Genomic DNA, 20382 nt, shown 5'->3' with positions numbered 1-20382 from the left:
CCACAGGAACATGCATTGTGTGTCATTGTGTTGTAATTGTAATACCCTTAAATGTAGTTCACACCACCACTACTGCAGGAGTGGATTGCTGGCAGTGGTTGGAGATGGTTTTACTTAAGTAGCAATACACAATATAAAAATCACACCCGTGTGAACTGAGTGGTGCAAGGTCTTATATAGCCTGATCAGCTGTGGTCTGACATAATGTCAGTGACCATAGTAACCATGCTCATTCTTTTGGGCCCCACGTACAGGTACACACAAACACGGATACAAACAAAGCTGGTTGTTGGAGTGGTTTGCACCACTCAAAAAGTCAAGTAAAAGGCTGTATTAAAAATGTTACTTGAGTAAAAGTACACACGTATTGGCATCAACATGAGTAGGCCTATCATGAGTAAAACGTACAAAAATGTATCAGACCTTTTCGAAAATAGCTGATCTACAAGCTCAAACTTGAATGATCAGCTGTTTTTGAATACTGGTAGTCTACAGTAAGTATAAAATTGGGTATTTTGTATGTTTTGTAAAATTCATCCAAATCTGCAAAGAACTAGTAACTAAAGGAAGTAAAACAATAATAATAATACAAATGAAATACTCAAGTAAACTAAATATACCTCAAAATGATGCTTATAGCCTAGGTACAGCACTTGAGTGAATGTACTTGGTTTAGTTTCCACCACTGATTGTTGGGGGTGTCCAAAAGCAAGCTTTGTGTGACCTCTCTCCACCCCTTGGAAAGAGGTTGTTGAAATGGAGCCGCAGCTGGCATGCGTCACTGTAAATCTGCATTGCCCTTTACTGTAAATGTTCAAGTCACCGTCCCCCATGAGGGTCGGAGATTTGACCTCATGTCTGGAGCTGCCGCTAGGGGTGTGCAATGCTGTTTATGAATAAGTAACATGTTTTCTCAAGAAGCTTACCGTAGGGCCGTAGGTGATTAATTCCCGGCTAATGTGATACTTAGAACGATTTCTTGCCAGCGTGATGAAGCATAAACTGTATTTAGACCACTGGCAAATAAGTCACTTAAGTTTGGGACAAACATTGGCTATAGAATATCACTCCAGAGAGTGCTGTTGGGTAACTTCTTGTGGGACATACTTGTATTCACTGGGAGACACTGGCATTACAAATGGCAATATGTCATTTTATTGAAAAACCTAAACCTTCCAACCAACTTGCTCCATTCGAAACATGACGGAGCTAGTTTCCATTACGAAATAGATTATTATCACATCCTGTCATCTTGTCTTGATCAAATCCAAGCTTTACCTCAATACTTATCCGCTCAAAGCTGGTGGACTCATTAATACTCTAGAATGGTAGCTTTGACTCCAAGGACAGGTGCAGTTTTCTAGGGGGAGGGGGGAGGTAAAGTCAGTCTTGGAAAAGGTGCTGTCGGATGCCAGGAGTCGAGCCCAAATGACAGCTGAGGGAGTGAGGCTTTCTCTGGCTTGCCCCCCTTGATATGGGGTCACTAAAAGCTAGTGGGGAGGGAGAATGGGCTGGAGAGGGTGGAGGAATGTATCCCAATCCCCGCGTCACCACCAGGCCCCCCTGGCAGAACGGGGGAGGGGTGGGTGGCAGCAGCACTGCCACTTGGAGACAGATATAGACAAGAATTAAGGGGGACAGAATTTGCACTGTTGGCCCTGCCCTGGGTCAGTGCCGTTGGCAGCTGAACGCTCCACATTAGATTTCATCCTTCTGGTAACTTCCACATTCTCAGAGGCTATAGTGATGGTGGTCATCACTCTCACTCAATATCCATCAGACAAGCTACAGGGACTGCATGGGGTAATTAACTGTTGGAGCATCACCCATGGCTAGGCGTGTTCCAAATAAACCCTCTATGGGTCCTTTGAAAAAGAATAAAAAAATTATAATCATCATTACCTGTATATTTTTTATATTTTATATTTTGAAACAATTATGATATTAGCCTACTTTATTATTATCAGATCACTCTGAAATTTGTCTAGCGACTCAGCAGCCAAGTATGCAACACATAATAATACTATTGTTACACAATACTATATAAGGCCTATCAATTAACATGGTTTGTCTGCCATCACAATATAAGTGTTTCAAGAAAGAAAGAGATGAAAAGACCCAGTGGGTGTCTTGGGTTTTCACTGTTGCCATATATAGTTCTGGGAGAAATATAACCATCCATGACAGACTTAAATCTAAATTTGCTACCTGACCCACTTCCTCCAATCAGCTCACTTCTGTTTGGGTGACACACTGCCTAATTTATGATCATTTAACTCAAAGAGTGACTTTGACAGACGGCCACAGTCAGAGGAGTCACAACAGCAGGCCACCGCATTTCTCAGCTGACAAATGGCAATACAATAAGTGTCAGAGTCAAATTACCATGTCTGTCTTTGATGCTTTAAGTGTATTTGAAAATTGTGAGTATTGTGTTTTCTCTTTAAGAACCATGGCCCCATATTGCAATACAAATTAAGCAACACCACGTAATGTATATAATATTCACAACACACACACACACACACACACACACAGACACACACACACACACACACACACACACACACACTCTCTCACTCTCTCTCTCTGACTTCGCTCACTCAATCCCTCATTGACGCACACCGCGTGTCATCAAATAAAGAATATGGAATGGTCTAGAAATGTTTTGTCATAATTGAACGCAATTACGCAAACGGCGTATGCGTAATGCGTAACGGTGCTTGCACTCGTGCGTAAAGGTCTAACACCAAGTTGTGTGAGACACAGAGGGGGGTGCCCTAAGCCTACCTGGTGACCCGAAATACCCTCGTTCAGTTAGCACTCGCATATTTGCATATTTGTGTTTTCCTCTTTTATTCTGGGCTCGCGCCTGAACAAACAGCCCCCAAACACCAACTCCTCAACAGAGTCGCCCCCTACTCCATGTTTGGAGTAACACCCCCTCCTCTCCCCTCCTCCTCCACGCGCTGGCCAATCCCTTCCCTGGGTTGACTTTGACGAAGACGCTGAGGAAAATAGTTCATATATATACGCCTATACCGATCATTAAATGCGCTGAGTATCCTCCACTGTATCTACTGGGTTTTGTGTGTGTGTCAGGTCTATACTACCACTCCTATCTGATAAAATGGCACCCAAGAAGGACGCAGCAAAGCCCGCCGCCAAGGCGGCTGCACCCGCCGCCGCCGCCGCTGCTGCACCAGCGCCAGCACCCGAGCCAGTAGCTGCGCCCAAGGCCGCAGGTGTCGACCTGTCCGCCGTGAAGGTAACGTTTGAACGTTTTTGAGGATGGGAGTGGATGTGGATTGGATGGGATAATGACTGCTTAGAAAAGTTATTGGTACATTGGGAAGCGTTCATCTGCTATAGGCCTAGGCTTGTAAAACTCGTAAGGCATCTTAACAACGTACTGCATAGTCTATTCTTGTATTTCTCTCCCTGGCTGAAAACTATCATCCAAAGCAACTTTTAAATATGCACAGCAAATATTTCAGGTTGGTTGAATAGGCCTATTGCGATTTATTTATTAGAAAATGTGACAGGGTGATAGCATACAGTTCTTTGTTAAAGAAATACTACACACTCTCAGAGTTGCAGACCTGTATGGGTCCATGCATTTGGACTAAGGTACCCTGAGGCTCCCTGGAGGACCCCACTGTCTTAGAGTATGTCACCTATTTCTTTCATAACACTTTTTGCTTTGACAGTTCAGTCTTAAAGCTTTTGACTTAATCTTACATCACGATTGATGATGAGTCCCTCATGGGAGCAGTTTGTGAAGCAGTAAGGTGTGGCGAAAGACCCCCAGCACCAAGGATAGAGACCACCACAGGGCACGCCCCTCGCCTCTCCTGACTGGACCAGTGGTGTGGTGACAAAGTGTCATTGCCTGCGGGGGGTGCCACCAAATGTGGAGATGTTAATGCATCTAAAGATGGAACCACCAGATATCGGGTAGCCTAATCCTCTGCCCACCAACCTAATTTTGGCAGAGAGAGAGAGATTATACCCCTTAAAATGACTTCAGAAGTGATTGCTTTATTCTATAGATTAGTGGAAGAGGCATATCTAAACCTGGAATTTAAGATTGATTGTTGTGGCTTTGCTGTTCTTGTTTGGTTAATTGATATGACAGCATTTGCAATTGTTCTTTTGTTATGGAAAGAGAATGAGAGGGCAGTTTTCCAAATTGCTGCCTGCAAGTGTTGTTGTTTTTGGATTTTCTGTAGCCTACACGAATGTCTGTGTAAAAACAATAATAATTGCGGAATTATTCTGTGTTCATTCAATGTCCTACCATGGTTGTATTCAGGATAAACATGTACCAATGCATATACCCCCATTGTTTGTTCTGAATCTGTAAGCTAAGCAACAATCCAAACACAATATTATGTATTATTATTATGTATTATTATTATGTGTTGTTATTATTATTATTAGTATTGTTGTTGTTGTTATTATTATTATTATTATTATTATTATTATTATTATTATTATAGGCACGCTAAAGCAGTGCAGGTTCTCAAACTCATTTCAAAGATCCCCATAACTCTGGGAGTGGTGCAAATGGAACCCAAGGTTCCATTTGGGTTCCATTTGTACACTCTCACAGTTACAAACCTGTAAAGAATCCATTTGGAACCCCTTTGGGGAACCCTGGGGGGTCCCTGGACCCCCACCAACACTGCACTAAAGCACCACACCTGACAAACTCACACATATAGGCCTAGTTTGTCCTATCGCTGCATAAAAATGGAGCAACCACTGCATAGCATTGTTTGTCTGACTCTTGTTCATGAAGGTTTTCTACTGTTTTATTTACAAGCTTTGCTTTGTTTGCTTTGTTTGTCCTTAGCTTGAGTTCACCCCAGACCAGATGGATGGTGAGTACACTTGATTGATTTTAACCTTTTTGGACAGCGAGTGGCACTTCCCACAAATTGTATCGCATTAGTATTTTCAGTGTATATTTGCCGTGTGTGGAATAGGCTAAAGTTAAATTATTGCAAATTGACATTAGACCTCAGTGATGTCTCATACAAAATTGGTGTGACAGCTGCCATTATTGCCAAATTGTGCCAGCAAACAAACACAATCACTGATTCATAATGCCATCGTAGATATTTCATCAAAATCAAAATCTGGCCTGCGTCGGTCGTTCCGATGGCGTCAGCATTCCCTACTTTTATCCGGGTCAGCGGCCGAGCGCCTTGCCTTTAAAAGGAGGGGGCTCATATTCTCAGCTATGTTTATCAATTCCAAGGCGGTCTTTTAAAAGGCCCACCACTATCCAGGGCTCTGAAACAGTGTGACAGCTGGGGTACTCGTCCAATGAGTCTATGACAAAGTTAATAATATGAGATTATCTCACGTCCTTCCTGGTCACTTGGGTCACTTCCGACTAGGTCCCATTACTAGAGGGGTAAACTAAATCAGTGGTTCTCAAACATTTTCATGTCAAGGACCCCCTGCTTGATAATATATTTGGCCATTGAACCCACCCAAACATCATGTGCCAGGGGAACCCCATACAAGATTAGTGTTGTGAAAATGTCGGCTATTTTTCAAATAGCTGATATACACAGAGTTAAAGTGATTAAACTTACTGTGATGCTACATTAACTAATTTAGCTGGGGACCCCCCAGGGACCCCCCAGCTGGGGGCCCCCTGAAATCCCATCCTCAAGGATCCCATTTAGGTGGGGACCCCCTGAAATCCCATCCTCAAGGATCCCATTTAGCTGGGGACCCCCTGAAATCCCATCAAGGATCCCATTTAGCTGGGGACCCCCTGAAATCCCATCCTCAAGGATCCCATTTTGATGTTTTATAGTACCAATACAAAAGTTTTATAGACCAATACAAAACAATATCGCTTAGGTAATCTTCACACCCAAAATACCCTAACCACACTGACACACAGTAAAATCACAAGTTAATGTATCCGTTTGTAACGAACACTGATGATGTTAATTGTCCTGTGTTGACTGATTGCCTCAAGTAGCCCACAACAAAAAGTGACCATCTTCTCCCCTTCCATTGCATAGACTACAGGGAGGCTTTCGGCCTGTTCGACAGAGTGGGTGACGCCAAGGTGGCTTACAACCAGATTGCAGACATCATGCGCGCCCTGGGACAGAACCCCACCAACAAGGAGGTGAACAAGATCCTCGGAATGCCCACCGCTGATGGTAAGAGAAGCACACACGCACACACACACAAGGGTTATTACTACAAAAACAAAACAATAAACACATTTCAATCCATCTGTCGATCTACCTGGCAATGTAGCCATTGACTTATGCGACTAATAAGCAAGCATCAAAGCATAGACATGGTAACGCCCCGCCTGCCTGATTGGCCTACCGACACTGCCGGCCTTACCAGAGTTTCCTCCGAGGTGGAAGATACCACCAGTACATATGTGTTCAATCAATTATTCAATCAAAGCAAACGGCACAAACAATATTAGTTTAGTGACAAGTTACGCGTGTGCCAAGCTGCCATCCTCTTGTACTTGTATTATTTCCCACCACGGAGTAACCTCGCGTCCCCATGGTCTGGTGAGACCATGGGGGCAAGACGGGCAGTGTCGGTAGGCCAATCAGAGGCAGGCGGGGCGTTCCTGTTTTTGGCATCTTACCTGACAACAGTCGATCTACAAGCTCAGAAGAGTTCTGAGCTTTGTAGATTGGCTGTTTTGCGCAGAATGTTATCCCCAGAATAGGTTATTGTGCACCTATAGTATACCTATACTGTATATCGACTGACATAGCATCATTGTTTGTCAGTAACTATTTACTAAGTAATGTACTGTAAAAATATTGCTTCCCCAGTAACTACTGGTTTAACTTATTACAACCGCCAAAACAGTAATGTTATACACCTATCCATTTTGCAAACAAAACTTGCACAGAGCAAATATGACAAATATCTTAAAGAAATGACTGCCATTATTATATAATAATGTTATGCTTTCAAAACATTTAAACATGAGTTTGATATCATCGTGTCCTCACTCAGACATGGTCCAGAAGAGAGTCGATTTCGAGCAGTTCCTGCCCATGCTCCAGACCATCGTCAACGCCCCCAAGGTCGTGTTTGAGGACTACGTTGAGGGTCTGCGTGTATTTGACAAGGAGGGCAACGGCACAGTGATGGGCGCTGAGCTGCGTATCGTCCTGTGTACACTGGGTGAGTGTGTGTGTGTGTGTGTGTGTGTGTGTGTGTGCTGTGAGTGTGTGTGTGTCTACTTTTGCTCATTTTGAAAAAAGTTTCAACATTATTTTTTAAAGGCATACTATGTAACTTTGCCCTGTGTTTACATAACAAAACAATAAATATTTGTTTTCCCCTCTCTGTATTTTGGTGTATTCACTTTCAGTTTGTTTTGGTGTCACGCAAAACAAAACAAACAGTGAAAATACAGCGAGAGGACAAATACTCAAGTAAACTTTGAATACCACTTTTACTTGTACATTGTGGTATTGATAATTTTACTTAAATCTAGTACTTTGTCCATCACTGATGGTTTGTGTTACTCTAATCTACAGGAGAGAAGATGAATGAGGCTGAGATCGATCAGCTCATGCAAGGACAGGAGGATGAGAACGGCTGTATCAACTACGAAGGTGAGATTCTAACTGCTTATCCTACATAATGTAGAAGTTGAAATGTACAAAACACTACTGTATATGACTTCCAAGTAAATATTTTACCGTAGCATACCGTAGAAGTTTAAACCAAATGTATATACCTAATTGACCGGGATCATCCAGTGGTCAGAGTTACACCAAATCTCTTATACGTGTATAATGCATTTTTGTGAATTAAACATGCTACAAGCTCACGGCGACGCGCTGTTAGCTAACAGATCAGCTACTTTCGAGAAAAGGTAGTCTCTTATGACATGCCCAGAATAGGGATGTTAGGGTTCATTCATGTGGCTAATTGTCTTTTCTCTTCTGTCTCTCTCTCTCTGTCCTCGCCACACTTGATCCTGCTCCCGGGTTTTTTTTGACCACAGCCTTCGTCAGGCACATCATGTCTGTGTAAAGGAAGCTGCCACCGCAGTGGTGCAGAGCCTTGTTTATGTGTGCGGAAGACCCCATGGTGTCATGGCATCCCACTTCGTTGTTCCAACACCCACCACCACCAACGGAACAGGAGTCAAACCAAAAGGACAATGAGATGTCATTTCTGAATGACTTTTATGTTTTGTTTTGGGTTATGTTTTTCTTTTCCTTTTTTCCAACTGGTGCTTTCTTCTCTCTCTTCTTCCTCTCTCTTCTCTCTCTACTTTTCCAACTGGAAGCGATCTGCTTCTTTCAGCGAGATGTCAAGAAGCTCCTCTCTTGTCCAGTGCACCTGCACCCCCCATGTGGGGGTGTCATTGTTGTCGTCGTTTCTTTTCATTTTTTTATTTATTTTTTGGTCTCTGTTCTCATCAGTGACGGGAGGGAGGGAGGGAGTTCACGGTTCCCCTCCTTGTCCCTTACTGTCTGACTGGCTCTCTGTCGGACAGTGGAAGTGACTGGCTTGGCCCAGGACTGGCCAATCAAAGTTGAATCTTTCTCATATAACCCAAGCACCCCCACCCCACCCTTATCCCTCCTCCCCGAGTCTTAAGTTATTGTACTTGTCCTGTACTGTCATTTCACAATAAACTTTTAACAAACTCCCATTCTAGCTCCTGTTTTATTATTATTATAATTATTATAATTATAATTATGATCATGCATGTTATATCAAAACTACTTTTACTACTACTAATACTATCTCAGATTCATTAAGCACTTTTTTAAAGTATTCAAAGTCACTTTAAAACTTTAGCTCATTCGTTTGCTACAGTGTGTGGTGTATCAGGCGATAATAGACAGTCGTGGAAACTAAGTAACCTTTACTCAAAACTTTGAGGAATTTACTTTGTATTCATCTAACATGGTTAAAATGGATTTCAAATAGCACCGACGTGGAAAAAGCGGAACTGCAAAATGCGGGTTCAGATGCACATTCTATTTATTCTCAATAAATAGAATGTGCATCTGAGTCTCGCAGCCGCCGTTATTTTGGACTGCCGCCTTTTTCCACTTGGGTGGTATTTGAACTTAAGATATATTTATAGCTGAGCACCCACTGCCTAAGCAAAAAGGCATCCAGAGGATTCAAGAGGAAGCACACCTGCTTGTTTCCTACATTGTTAAAATTGAGTTTGAAGTTACACTCGGTTTATATACCGTAGGAAGGGGAAGTGTCTGATAAAATAAATATCGAATTATCTAAATACTGAATCAAGCAACTTAATAACTGTCTGGGGTGTTCACAAAAGCCTGCAGATGTTAAAATTACCCCAAACATGTGAATCAGTGAATATACATTACCAACTTCAGTACAGCTGTACATTCCAACCATTTGAACATAGAAGATGTACCGTATGTGAAGCATTGTGAGCACGTGTAGCTCTGCCGTCTAGATACATTTAATACATTTTATACATTTGGAAACTTGTGAAATGGGACATTCTGCATAGTGAGTAGCCTAAGTTAATTATGATACCGATACTTTTGTACTTTTACTCAAGTAAATATTGAATTCCGGACTATTACTTGGAATAAAGTATTTGTACATTTCAGTAGTGATACTTTAACTTAAAGGGTAAGACCACTTTTTTAGAGGTTTGGGTTGTTTTCTTACCTTATTATGGTCAAACTAGTCCAGTCCAGGAGTTATTTCGCTCCATAGTGCAGTTTTACAGAAAATAGCGTTATAAAAATACCAGCCCATTGACTTACATTGTACACTGAAACAGCTCTCAAAATCACTCTTTTAGTTCGTAAACAAACACAACCACAAATAAAAATGGACAAATCAACAGGAAGTTAACATTTTTATGAAAAAATAAAACCACATGAGTTTTGGTGTTGCTCTATATTGTCTGAAACAACTTTGTTTGTGTTTGTTTACGAACTAAAAGAGTGATTTTGAGAGCTGTTTCAGTGTACAATGTAAGTCAATGGGCTGGTATTTTTATAACGCTATTTTCTGTAAAACTGCACTATGGAGCGAAATAACTCCTGGACTGGACTAGTTTGACCATAATAAGGTAAGAAAACAACCCAAACCTCTAAAAAAGTGGTCTCACCCTTTAAGTAAAAAAATGTGAGTACCATTCAAATGTGAGTACCATTCCTGTGAGCCTTCTTATCACCTGAAAAAGAAAGACAGCACTTCTGTGGTAATTCTTTCCCGTATTTTATTGTCATTAATAAGAGGGTTATTTTTGTAACTGGTGTCATACAGTATCAACAGGAGAAAAAAAACTGCGTACATCTACTTTAACTTTACCTGTTAAATACATTTACAATTGCTGTAGTGGGGGTTGCTGGGGGGGGGGGGGGGGCACAAGGAGGAGGGAAATGCAGAAAAAACACAGAAGCAAACAAACAGTTGCAGGTATTTAGATTGAGAAATAGGGAGTGGGGGGGGGGGGGGGGGGGGCAGTATAGTATATCACAAATGACGACTGAAAAATTAAAATTAAGAAGAAGGAAAAATACAGTAGATTACCGGCACACTAGTTTCTAACAGATGCAAAAATGATGCAAGTTTTCCTACATCGTTTTCTTATATTTTATGAAATGTCTTTTGTTGTGTTTTTGGTACAGAATTTTCCTTTTCTTCCGGTGTCCAGTTTGTCCACTTCACCACAATAAAGCGTAATTGATGCTCCGTCTCACAATGGCGTGTCAAGCGACAAAAATAAGAGACCTACACGCTGTGAGCATATTATGTCTGTTATTTTCGGTGCAAGACACCGTTGTTAAATCGGACATTAACCACTTAAACCCCAGCATCCACAAAAGCTTTCCCCACAATAACAGAAAACAGAACAACACTAGTATAGAGCCCTGAGGGACTCCGGTCAACCATAATGGGGTTTAGGTAGTTAAAGTCCCTCCTACAATAGCGTCCCCCCCCATGGAAGCGCCACAGGCATTGAGACATGTGCTCAAACACGCGCACGCCGCTGACAGCCCGGTAGCTGCTTCTGTCGTTGAAACTCAGGCCACCAGCATGCTTTATGTATCCAATCAAATATTGTATTTCTGACTCCACTACATTTCTATGAAGTGGAAACAAGTGCATGCTGAATTGATCACTATTGATCAAATATAGTGAATATACAGTAGCAGATTTACAACCTCAGAACGCATCGCATTATCGTGACGTGTTGTGAGTGAGCTTGTGGACCGGATAATTTCACTATTTAAAAAATAATAATCCGGGGGGGAAAAAAAGAAGAAAAAAAAGAGAGACATTTCCAAAATGTCATACAGTCAAAAGCAAAAAGTACTCCAGTGCTTTGTCTCAAGTACAAATTTGACAGAGCAACTTTCACTTGCAGCCGAGTAATATTTGACCAGGAGTATCTCTAGTTTGAAGTAGTGGGGTTGAGTTAGCCTGATTATCACACTCAGTGGAGTGGGTCTATGGTGTGGACCCAGGCTAGGGTTAATCTCGTTCTGAGCCTTACTCAGACCCGAAGAGAAAAGCCTGGTCACGACCTATAAGGCAGAGAGTGTTCTGCCGGGAGTGTTGGGACGGAACATCCGTCGGACATATTTCCCCCGGATACGTTATTTTTGTAGACTAATCACAACACTCGTTTCATTCACGGAGAATGCAAACAGATTTGTAAAGCGTGTCAACGTCATTTCCTTGGGCGGTAATTCCGCCCAAATTCCGCTACTTCCGTTAAACCACTCAACCGGCTAGGTCTTGCCTAGTGTGGGCTAGGGTTGAGTAGTTTGTCTGCCAACTAGATATATGGCACCTGGTATTGATTACTGATGCAGATCTTTGTACTCTGGTTGTGTAGGGAGGGGACATAGAGAGAGCTACCGGTGAAGTATGAGTTCATCGGTCACTTAATTAACATATAGTGGTTCTCAAACATTTCAATTTCAAGGACCCCCAGTTTGATCAACGTCTAATCTCTGGGACCCCAAACTACACAGTGACATATGCTCTGTGTTATGTTTTGGTTGCCAGTTAGATTCTCCTGGACTGGAAACCCCATCCCCAACCGCTCTGGCCAATAGTACATTTTATACTTTTGACTTTTTGACCTGTGTGTGTGTGTGTGTGTGTGTGTGTGTGTGTGTGTGTGTGTGTGTGTGTGTGTGTGTGTTCAGGGAGTTGCTGAAAATGAGCACTTATGCTCAGGTGCTACCCTATAGAATTAAGAAAACCAGACCAAATTAACGGTCCATTTTCACACTCAAGAGTTACAGATGTGCAACACAACACTAATCTTGTATGGGGGTCAAAAAACATTAATTTGGGGGTCCTTGAAGTTGACATTATGAAAGTTTGAGCGCCAGCTGCCACAACGGGACTGAGAGAAAGCATCTTGAAGTCATCATCACCACCAAGCGTTAACACCGTAAACAACTGAAAACTACAAAAAACATGAACATGTTGATTTACATTATCCAATGATTCAGGAAATAACTTACTAAAATTGTTCCTTTGAAATACAAAATCGCCTCTTGTTGTACTAGAATTGGTACATGCTCGACCGTCATTACATCATATGTTGTAGCAATAAATGCAATTTTTACAGGTATAAGTTAATAGCCGGAAAAATTAACGCTTTTCTTTTTCAAATCCAATTGGAAGAGATGTGGGTTGACATACATATATATATATATATAGGAGGTCAAACAAGCATGACGGTTAAGGATGCTTGGATCTTCAGAGGAGGGGTACGGGGGGAGGGGTATAGTGTTCCTGGCATCCATGCACTTTTTAGTGATAAAACAAATACGTGCCGCATGGGTGCAGTGGTCACATGACTTTCTACTTAGCATAGAAAAAAGAAAGAAAGAACAAAAAACACCCCGGCCTTCGAACCCAGGTCTCCTGGTCGGGATAAGGACACCAGAGCCAAACATCTTAACCGCTAGCCTAAAGGGGAACTCCCCCTTTGACTAAGGGGAGAGATCAGGGCTTTTTGGTCTTCGAGGCAGAGAGGCTCTATAAGCCACTAGCATCTTCCAAAGCACTGAGCCAACAACCTGTCCAGCCCCGTCCGTCCCCAGTCAGGCCCGAAGAAGAACTACACTGTGCAAAACCCTTTGAGGCAGATCTGAGACCAGTGCTCAGGCTTAAACTATTCTATATAACATTTTAGTTTTTTTTAAAAGACTAGAGAATTGGACACAGTACATTTTGGGGGTCATAAAGAGATATGGGAGGGTGGTTGGGGAAACAGAATACGGTATTTCCTAAAGTCCTAAAGTTCGAGAAAGGATTGGTGTTTGTGTCGTGGAACTTCAAGAGAGAAAGAGAGAGGTTTTGTGGTGGGAGGCAGTTCCTTCAGAGGCTGTGGTTTTGCTTGAACGGTCGCGATAGGCCCTATTTATACTGTGTCGTATGATCGTATACAGTATAATGGGCTATTTCCAGCCCGCGACTCTGCCATACGACAAAGTATAATTCGGCCAATAGCAGGTGGGCCTCTGGGCGGCAGGAGTGGCTGTAGGTGGTGGAGGCTTATGGGGTGGAGTCAGGGTGGGAGTTCACTGGAACTCGGCGGAGGGGGTACATGGGGAACAAAAGGGTGGTCGTCCGGCGAGATCAGGGGTGTGTGTGTGTGTGTGTGTGTATTTTTGGGTGGCATCTTTACGTAACCGGGGATTCTTCACAAGCCCTGCTTGGCCAGTGCGGCGGTGACATCCTCTGCCAGGGTGGCGAGCTGCGGAGACTCCAGCATGTTGAGGCTCCCGGAGGAGGACAGGTGGCTGTCGCGGTGGCGTTGCGGGGACGCCGAGCCCGAGTGGCCCGTGGACCGCGTGACGATGTGGATCTCGCCGTGGTCCACTCGCACCTTGGGCTGGTCGGCGGACGCCACCTTACGGCACTCGATCTGGATGGGAGGGGAGGGCAAGGGGGGCAAGCGGTGAGACCGCAGTGCGGGACGGGGGAGCGACAAGCCATACGTACTCACAAGGCAACAGAGATTAAGGCAACAAAAATGTCACGGCTGAAACGTTTTGTCTGGCAAATTCACGCAATCTGCAATTTATGGATCAGTGTGAAAGGAGAATCCACAAATTAGCGACCTGTTTCTTAAACTATTAGCACAATATGTACAGTTGTTGTATGTTTTGTTGGCTATATGCAGACAAACAGTTAAACGCAGACAAATGCTTTAACCTTTGCTTTTATGAAATATTTTATGGAATATGTAGAATAGCAAAATCCAAAAGGATGAGGATCACTGATTTGGAACGAATCTCCCGTGACGTCATGTACTGGAAGCCGGTTGCAGTGTTGGCTCCTCAGGAGAGCTGTGTGTGGATGACACTTACTAGGATGTGTGGTCTGTGGTGCACGTTATCCAGGGAACCCACCTTGGGCTGGGCCTTGTCCTTGAAGTCCAGCTTCACACTCTCTATGCGCACGTGACCCCCCCCTGGAAGTGGAGACACAGAAGGCAGGGGGCGGGCCAGGGGTAGGGTGAGAGAAAGAAGGGAGACAACAGGATGTATGGTCGTGAGAACATTTTGAAATGTAAATTTGTATTTAATTTTCCCACTACCTGTGGCCGTGCCATGAAATGGTAGTTGTTTATTAGGTTAGTAGTGGTCCTCAAAGTGGGGTCCAGGGACCCTCAGGGTTTCTTCAGGGGGTTCTAAATGGACCTGTACAGGTCTTTAACTCTGGGAACAATCGGCGTCAATATAGCCGATCTACACGCTCACAATAGCGCATGGCTATTGTGAGCATGATACAATATGTCGATACGAATTCCGCAAATGTGTGCAGGGAAATTGCAAAACAATGATCGTTGGGTTCATTGGCCCTTTCTATTCTGGGGCGAGCATCCTAGCCGCCTGGGTTCCAGCATGATTTGCTGCGTTCCGCGGATCTGAAAATGTGCAAAGTGACATTTTCAGATCCGCGGAACGCAGCAAATCAGGCTGGAACCCAGGCTACGAGCATCCGGCAAAAAAGAAGAACTACAAGCAAGTGTTGAAGTCAGTGAAGGACTGGTCAAGTAGAGACTGCATGTGACCAGTAGATGGCGGTGTAGGCCTTCATGTTGTCCATGATGTTTTCTGGGAATGGAGTTTTGTCCACACATCACTGCTCAGTGGAAGCAGCTCTTAACATGCACATGCTTAACGTGCACATCGTAGCTGTGTGTGTGTGTGTGTGTGTGTGTGTGTGTGTGTGTGTGTGTGTGTGTGTGTGTGTGTGTGTGTGTGTGTGTGTGTGTGTGTGCGCGCGCGCGCGCGCGCGCGCACGCGCAAGCGTGCGTGTGTGTCCTACTATAAATGCGCCACGTTATTTCATATTCCATCCGAATTGGCTAACATTGGCTTTCAAAGTTTGCAGGCTTGGCCCGTTTTGAACAAAAAGCCTCAAATCATGAACACAGCGTGCAATTTACGTGAAATCTTTCACAGACTTTCCTACTAGTCTGAGGAATATATCCCACCCTTTTCACATTGGCCTGTTATAGCGCCACCAACAGGTGGATTTTTGCAAAACACATTTTTGGAACAAAATGCCTCAAATCATCCAATTGCCATCCAAGGCGTTAGAAGAAATGGCACCCTTTTCACATTGGCCTATTATAGCGCCACCAGGAGGCCACAACCTGACCTGCCCTGGTGGAAACCTGTGCCAATGTCAATAATAAAACTGGAGAAAAAAGATCTTCCCCACAGTTTGACGCTTACCTGGCCGATGGCGGATGTTGTCTAACGATCCACATTTGGAGGTCACGTGACTCAAGTCAATCTTCTTGTTCTGGATCATCACCTGTGTGTGTGGGGGTGGGTGGGAAACGGGAGGGTCAGGGGGTCATAGTTCACGGATGGGCCCACACACTATATCTGGCACTAATGTCTCGGTTTTCAACTAACCAAAATTGTCCCGGATTTCTCCACAGTCAAAATAATAACACTTGTGTCGTCACATGTAAGGCTGTAAGCACTTTACATGTGACGTGATGCTGTGGTGCGGTCTAAACCAGTGGCCCGTTTTGGGTTTTTGAAAAGAATTATGCTCACCCTAGGACGTCCATGCACGCACGTCGCACGCACGCACCTCTTTCTCTTGTGTGACGGTAACAAATGATAGGCTTGTTTCTGCAGGTGAGGTTACAGCACTCTGGGGACCTGTGCCAGGCATTGCTGCCAACAGCATGACTGTTAACATTCTGGCACACTTGATGTGTAATTGCATGTCATTGTCAGATAAAGAAAACAGCTTTAGGTGCTGCAGCATCGTGTTGTCTGTGTCCGTCATGGCAACCAACCATATGGAGACGCATTACGATGGCTTTATGAGTGCTATGATTGTGAGATGCATTTCCAAGCATAGCCATTTAGCTCCTTCTGGCGCACACATGGAAAACCTGTCAGACACAGTTTGTCAGAATGTGGAGAGAGAGCACAGTTCAAAGTAACCACGGGCAATGTCCATTACCAGCGATGTAGTAGGGATTTCCTTTTAGCTGTGGGAGTGGCGGCGCCACATCACACGCACCTACTACGCTACGACACACGCACTCACGCATACACGCATACATGCACGCGGTCGGCGATTAAAATAACCTAAAGTTATATAATTATAGTTATAAGTTATATATAATAGGCCTATTCATTATTAACCTGTTAACGGGTGAGACCGATTCTACAAAATAATGCCTTCTAAATCAGTAGATCTCATGCTTTCAAGATTTTCAAATCAAAGATGGCAGATGTACAAGCTCGAGCTGTGAGCTTGTATATCTGCTATTTTTAATAGACAATGTTAAAATATAAAATGACACAGATGCTTTCCTGGTTTTAATGGGTGTATATATATATATATATATATATATATATACATAAAATTGTATTCTCTTTACTTGCATAATGGGAATACTTTTACCTGCATTTACCTTGCAGACCTCTGTAACATTAGTTCATTCATTAAACCATCAGCCAATGTCTGCAGCTTTGGACAGCTACAGAACATCTGACAGCTATGCCTCTTTTAAAAGTGGCCTGCCCTGTAGAACTACTAGATCATTGATATAGCCAGTCAGGGTTATTCCTATGTTCATTTTAGGGATGCACCGAATATTCGGCGATAGTGGCAAAAAAATGCATATTCGGTATTCGGTTTGGTTGATTTTAGAGACTAAACCGAATGATCAAAGAACTGGGGTTACCTTTTGTAACCTAATGTTTTGTTGTGATGACTTGGTGTATTCGTGTATTCGGTTTTCACCAAATGTTTCCTATATTTGGTATTCCTTTTCGGCCAAGCCTTTCCCATTCGGTCCCAACGGAAAGAGCATCCTTTATGCAAGTTCCAGAAAGTGTGTGGGAGCTCTTTCTTTGATTTGATTTGATATCAAAGAACCCTTTCTGTACACTCTCATGGTTAAATAAACAGATTGGGGTAGAAAAGTATAATTCATCAGAGATCTGTGGCCTTATTTTTTGAGTGGTGTAAACCACTCCTACAACTGGCTTTTGTGTGCAGAAAAAAATGAGCATGGTTGCTATGTTCAAAATAATTTCTGACGTAATTAAATCACACCCGGGTGAACTGGATGACCGTAGCAACCATGGTCATTTTCTCTGCACAGAAAAAGCCAGTTGTGAAATCACATCCGGGTGTGATTTCATTACGTCAGATCAGAGCTGATCAGGCTACATAATACCTTACCTTATTTCATTACGTCAGACATTACGTCAGACCACAGCTGATCATGCTATATAAAACCTTACACCACTCAGTTCACACGGGTGTGATTTTTTTAAACTTTGACTGGAGGATAAACCCCTTAAACCCCTCATTTGCGAACGCACAAACAATGACAAGAAACAAACCATCACACAACAATCAACAGTAACATCGACAAAACATACACATGCCAGACCATTCTACATTGGCTATGCATCTCATCTAAAAACAAGGAAAGGTAGATTTGAGCAAATCTAGCGAAGAAGTCTTGAAGACTTCAAATGCATTGGAGGAGAAAATATGTGGTTATTATCTGACGCTCCCCAGGTGATCTGTAGGGAGAGTGGAAGGAAAAACCATGCAGAGATGAAATGCAGAGGGGTGGGTTGATAAAACAGCAAACACACAGCGTGTCTAAAATAAAAGTTTCAGACACAGCGGGGGAGAAAGTCACGCGCAGGCGCACACGCGCACGCGCACACGCACACGCACACGCACACACACACACACACACACACACACACACACACGCGCGTACACCAACACACGTACGTCACATTGAATCAGTGGGACACGTACGGTGAGTGAGCCCGCTAGCTGTCACCGTTTCATTTGATGTAGAATTTGTTGACTGCGGTTTTGGTGTTTACTTTAAAGTCATTTTTAGGGGGCATTTCTGGTTCAGGAGATTAACATGAGAAGAAAAGTGACAGAGAGAGAGAGAGGGAGGGGGGGGGGGGGGGGGGTTATATGAGTCACAGCAGAGTGAACCAGTACAGCCCACACTGTGATGTGTGTTTACTGTTTGCACTGAAGTACGGTTCAATTTTATTATGCATTCACCACCAGGTGTGGAAATTCTACATGTTATCTCCGCCAGGCCAGGTGGAACTCCGCGTTTTGGCCTGGTGGGGATAAGATATGAAGTAGCTGTGGTTTGTGTCAGTGTGGAGAAGGCTAGAGCAGCCATTCCCAATCTGTGGGTCAGGGCCCAATGTTGGCATAACACTAAGGGGCTTAGGGGCCATGTCCACCGAGGCGTTGTTTTTTTCAGTTGAAAATGTTTCAGATAAAAACTCCACATGTGAACGTTCAAGCACAAAATAATTGCTCAGCACGTCGTCATGCTGCTGGGGTTTACAAAAATACGCTCCCATTGTACACAATTCCAAACATAAGCTGCTCTCAGGAATAAAATAAAATAAATGGTGGACATGCCTCCTTTTTGTGTTGTTGTTTTCACAGCATTTCATCTCACTACTTTATTTTATGTAGTGTCACCTTTTGTGCTTATCTAATAAAACCGCGGGGTGCTAAGGAGGCGTCAAAATAACACCTGGACCTCTTTGGTGGGGACGTAACACCTACAAATAAAGCTAAGAAAGCCTTCTAGTATGGAATTCTCCTTTAACAGTAAGTGGTCAAATTCAAAAGCATACAAATTTGCAAACCGACAAGCTCAAAACGTGTCGCTTCGCGCTGTGTTTTGAGCTTTTGGATCTGCTACTTTTTATGCTTTTGTGTGATGCCGTAGTATGATAAAGTAGGGTACTAGGGTGTTCATTTACGAGAAAAATAACACAGAAAGTTGAAACACAGAGATGAGAGGTTTCTGCCCGACAGCAACGAAGAGAGCTAGAAAATGCTTGCCCACTCCCAGGACACAGAGACACCAAGCATCTGAAGAACAGAAAGGTAAAGTGTGGATGCAAAGCAGCCTGGCAGATCACCAGCACCCGCGCTGGTTGGTCCACAAGGTGACAGGAAGACCACAGAGTGACGATGGAAGTGGGTCGACAACGACACAAGAGAACATTCACACACAACACCCACATGCAGGGTTCCATTTGCTGGGGAGGGTCCACTGGGGGGCTCCAGTGTCTGCCTTTGATATCCCCCTCTCCGAGGTTAATTCATTTCTATGGCTGGTGGGGATATGATTTTATCCTGGCTGCTTCTGGCCCAGACTGAATTAAATACATGGCATTTCCTTTTGGGAAATGTAAACTGTTTCATGATTTCAAATGATCATTACTATTAATTTTTCAAAAGTAAGGAAATTAACATAATCTGCAAGTTTTTGCTACTACATACTTGTATGATGAATTATATAGAGCAAATTGGAAAGAAAACAACAATAACAAATGGAACCCTGCTGCCATGATGGTGACATAATACAAAACAACGACACCCCGGTAGGAGGAAGAGGAAATAATCAGTTTGGACGTGAGACTCACGTTTCCACTTCGTGCCGAGTAGGCCCTCCTGTCCAGGGAGCCACACCTAGCCTGAACATGGCTAAAGTCCAGCCTAACACTGGGGATGAGCACCTGAAGGAGGAACGCAGTGGGACAGGAGTTGAGTTTTTCTCTCTCTCTCTCTGTGTGTGTGTGTGTGTGTGTGTGTGTGTGTGTGTGTGTGTGTGTGTGTGTGTGAGAGAGAGAGAGAGAGAGAGAGAGATGTTTCCCTTCACACAGCAGTGTGTTGTTTCCCAAGCTTAATCCATTAAAACCGGGAAAGCATATCTGTGTCAGTTTATATTTGAGCGATATAATATAGTCCATTGGTTGGCTATTCAAAAATAGCAGATATACAAGTTCAACTCATAGTGTGTGACGTCGTGCC

General features: G+C 43.4%; 2 protein-coding genes across 2 annotated transcripts in view; one reads left to right on the top strand and one right to left on the bottom strand.

Annotated features, from left to right (window-relative positions):
• Nucleotides 1-3046: 3046 nt before the first annotated feature.
• On the top strand, nt 3047-8686 carry myl1 (myosin, light chain 1, alkali; skeletal, fast). The gene is made up of 6 exons (XM_079519029.1): nt 3047-3268; nt 4859-4886; nt 6051-6194; nt 7027-7197; nt 7557-7634; nt 8030-8686. Exons 1-6 carry the CDS (start codon nt 3131-3133, stop codon nt 8056-8058), a joined length of 588 nt encoding a protein of 195 aa, XP_079375155.1. The 5' UTR covers nt 3047-3130; the 3' UTR covers nt 8059-8686.
• A 4410-nt stretch (nt 8687-13096) lies between these two features.
• The window catches only part of map2 (microtubule-associated protein 2), a 62156-nt gene continuing 54870 nt past the window's right edge, over nt 13097-20382 (bottom strand). The window contains exons 15-18 of the mRNA XM_079518165.1: nt 19995-20087; nt 15756-15837; nt 14379-14482; nt 13097-13933 (exon numbers count right to left, since the gene is read on the bottom strand). Of these exons, the coding sequence (XP_079374291.1) occupies nt 13709-13933; nt 14379-14482; nt 15756-15837; nt 19995-20087 (504 nt within the window). The 3' untranslated portion in view covers nt 13097-13708. The remainder of the gene's footprint in view (nt 13934-14378; nt 14483-15755; nt 15838-19994; nt 20088-20382) is intronic.

This window comes from Electrona antarctica (genome assembly GCF_951216825.1).
Source record: "Electrona antarctica genome assembly, chromosome: 13".
NCBI lineage: Eukaryota > Metazoa > Chordata > Actinopteri > Myctophiformes > Myctophidae > Electrona > Electrona antarctica.
The sequence above is the reverse complement of the archived record's forward strand: the minus strand, read 5'-3'. Positions and strand labels throughout refer to the sequence as shown.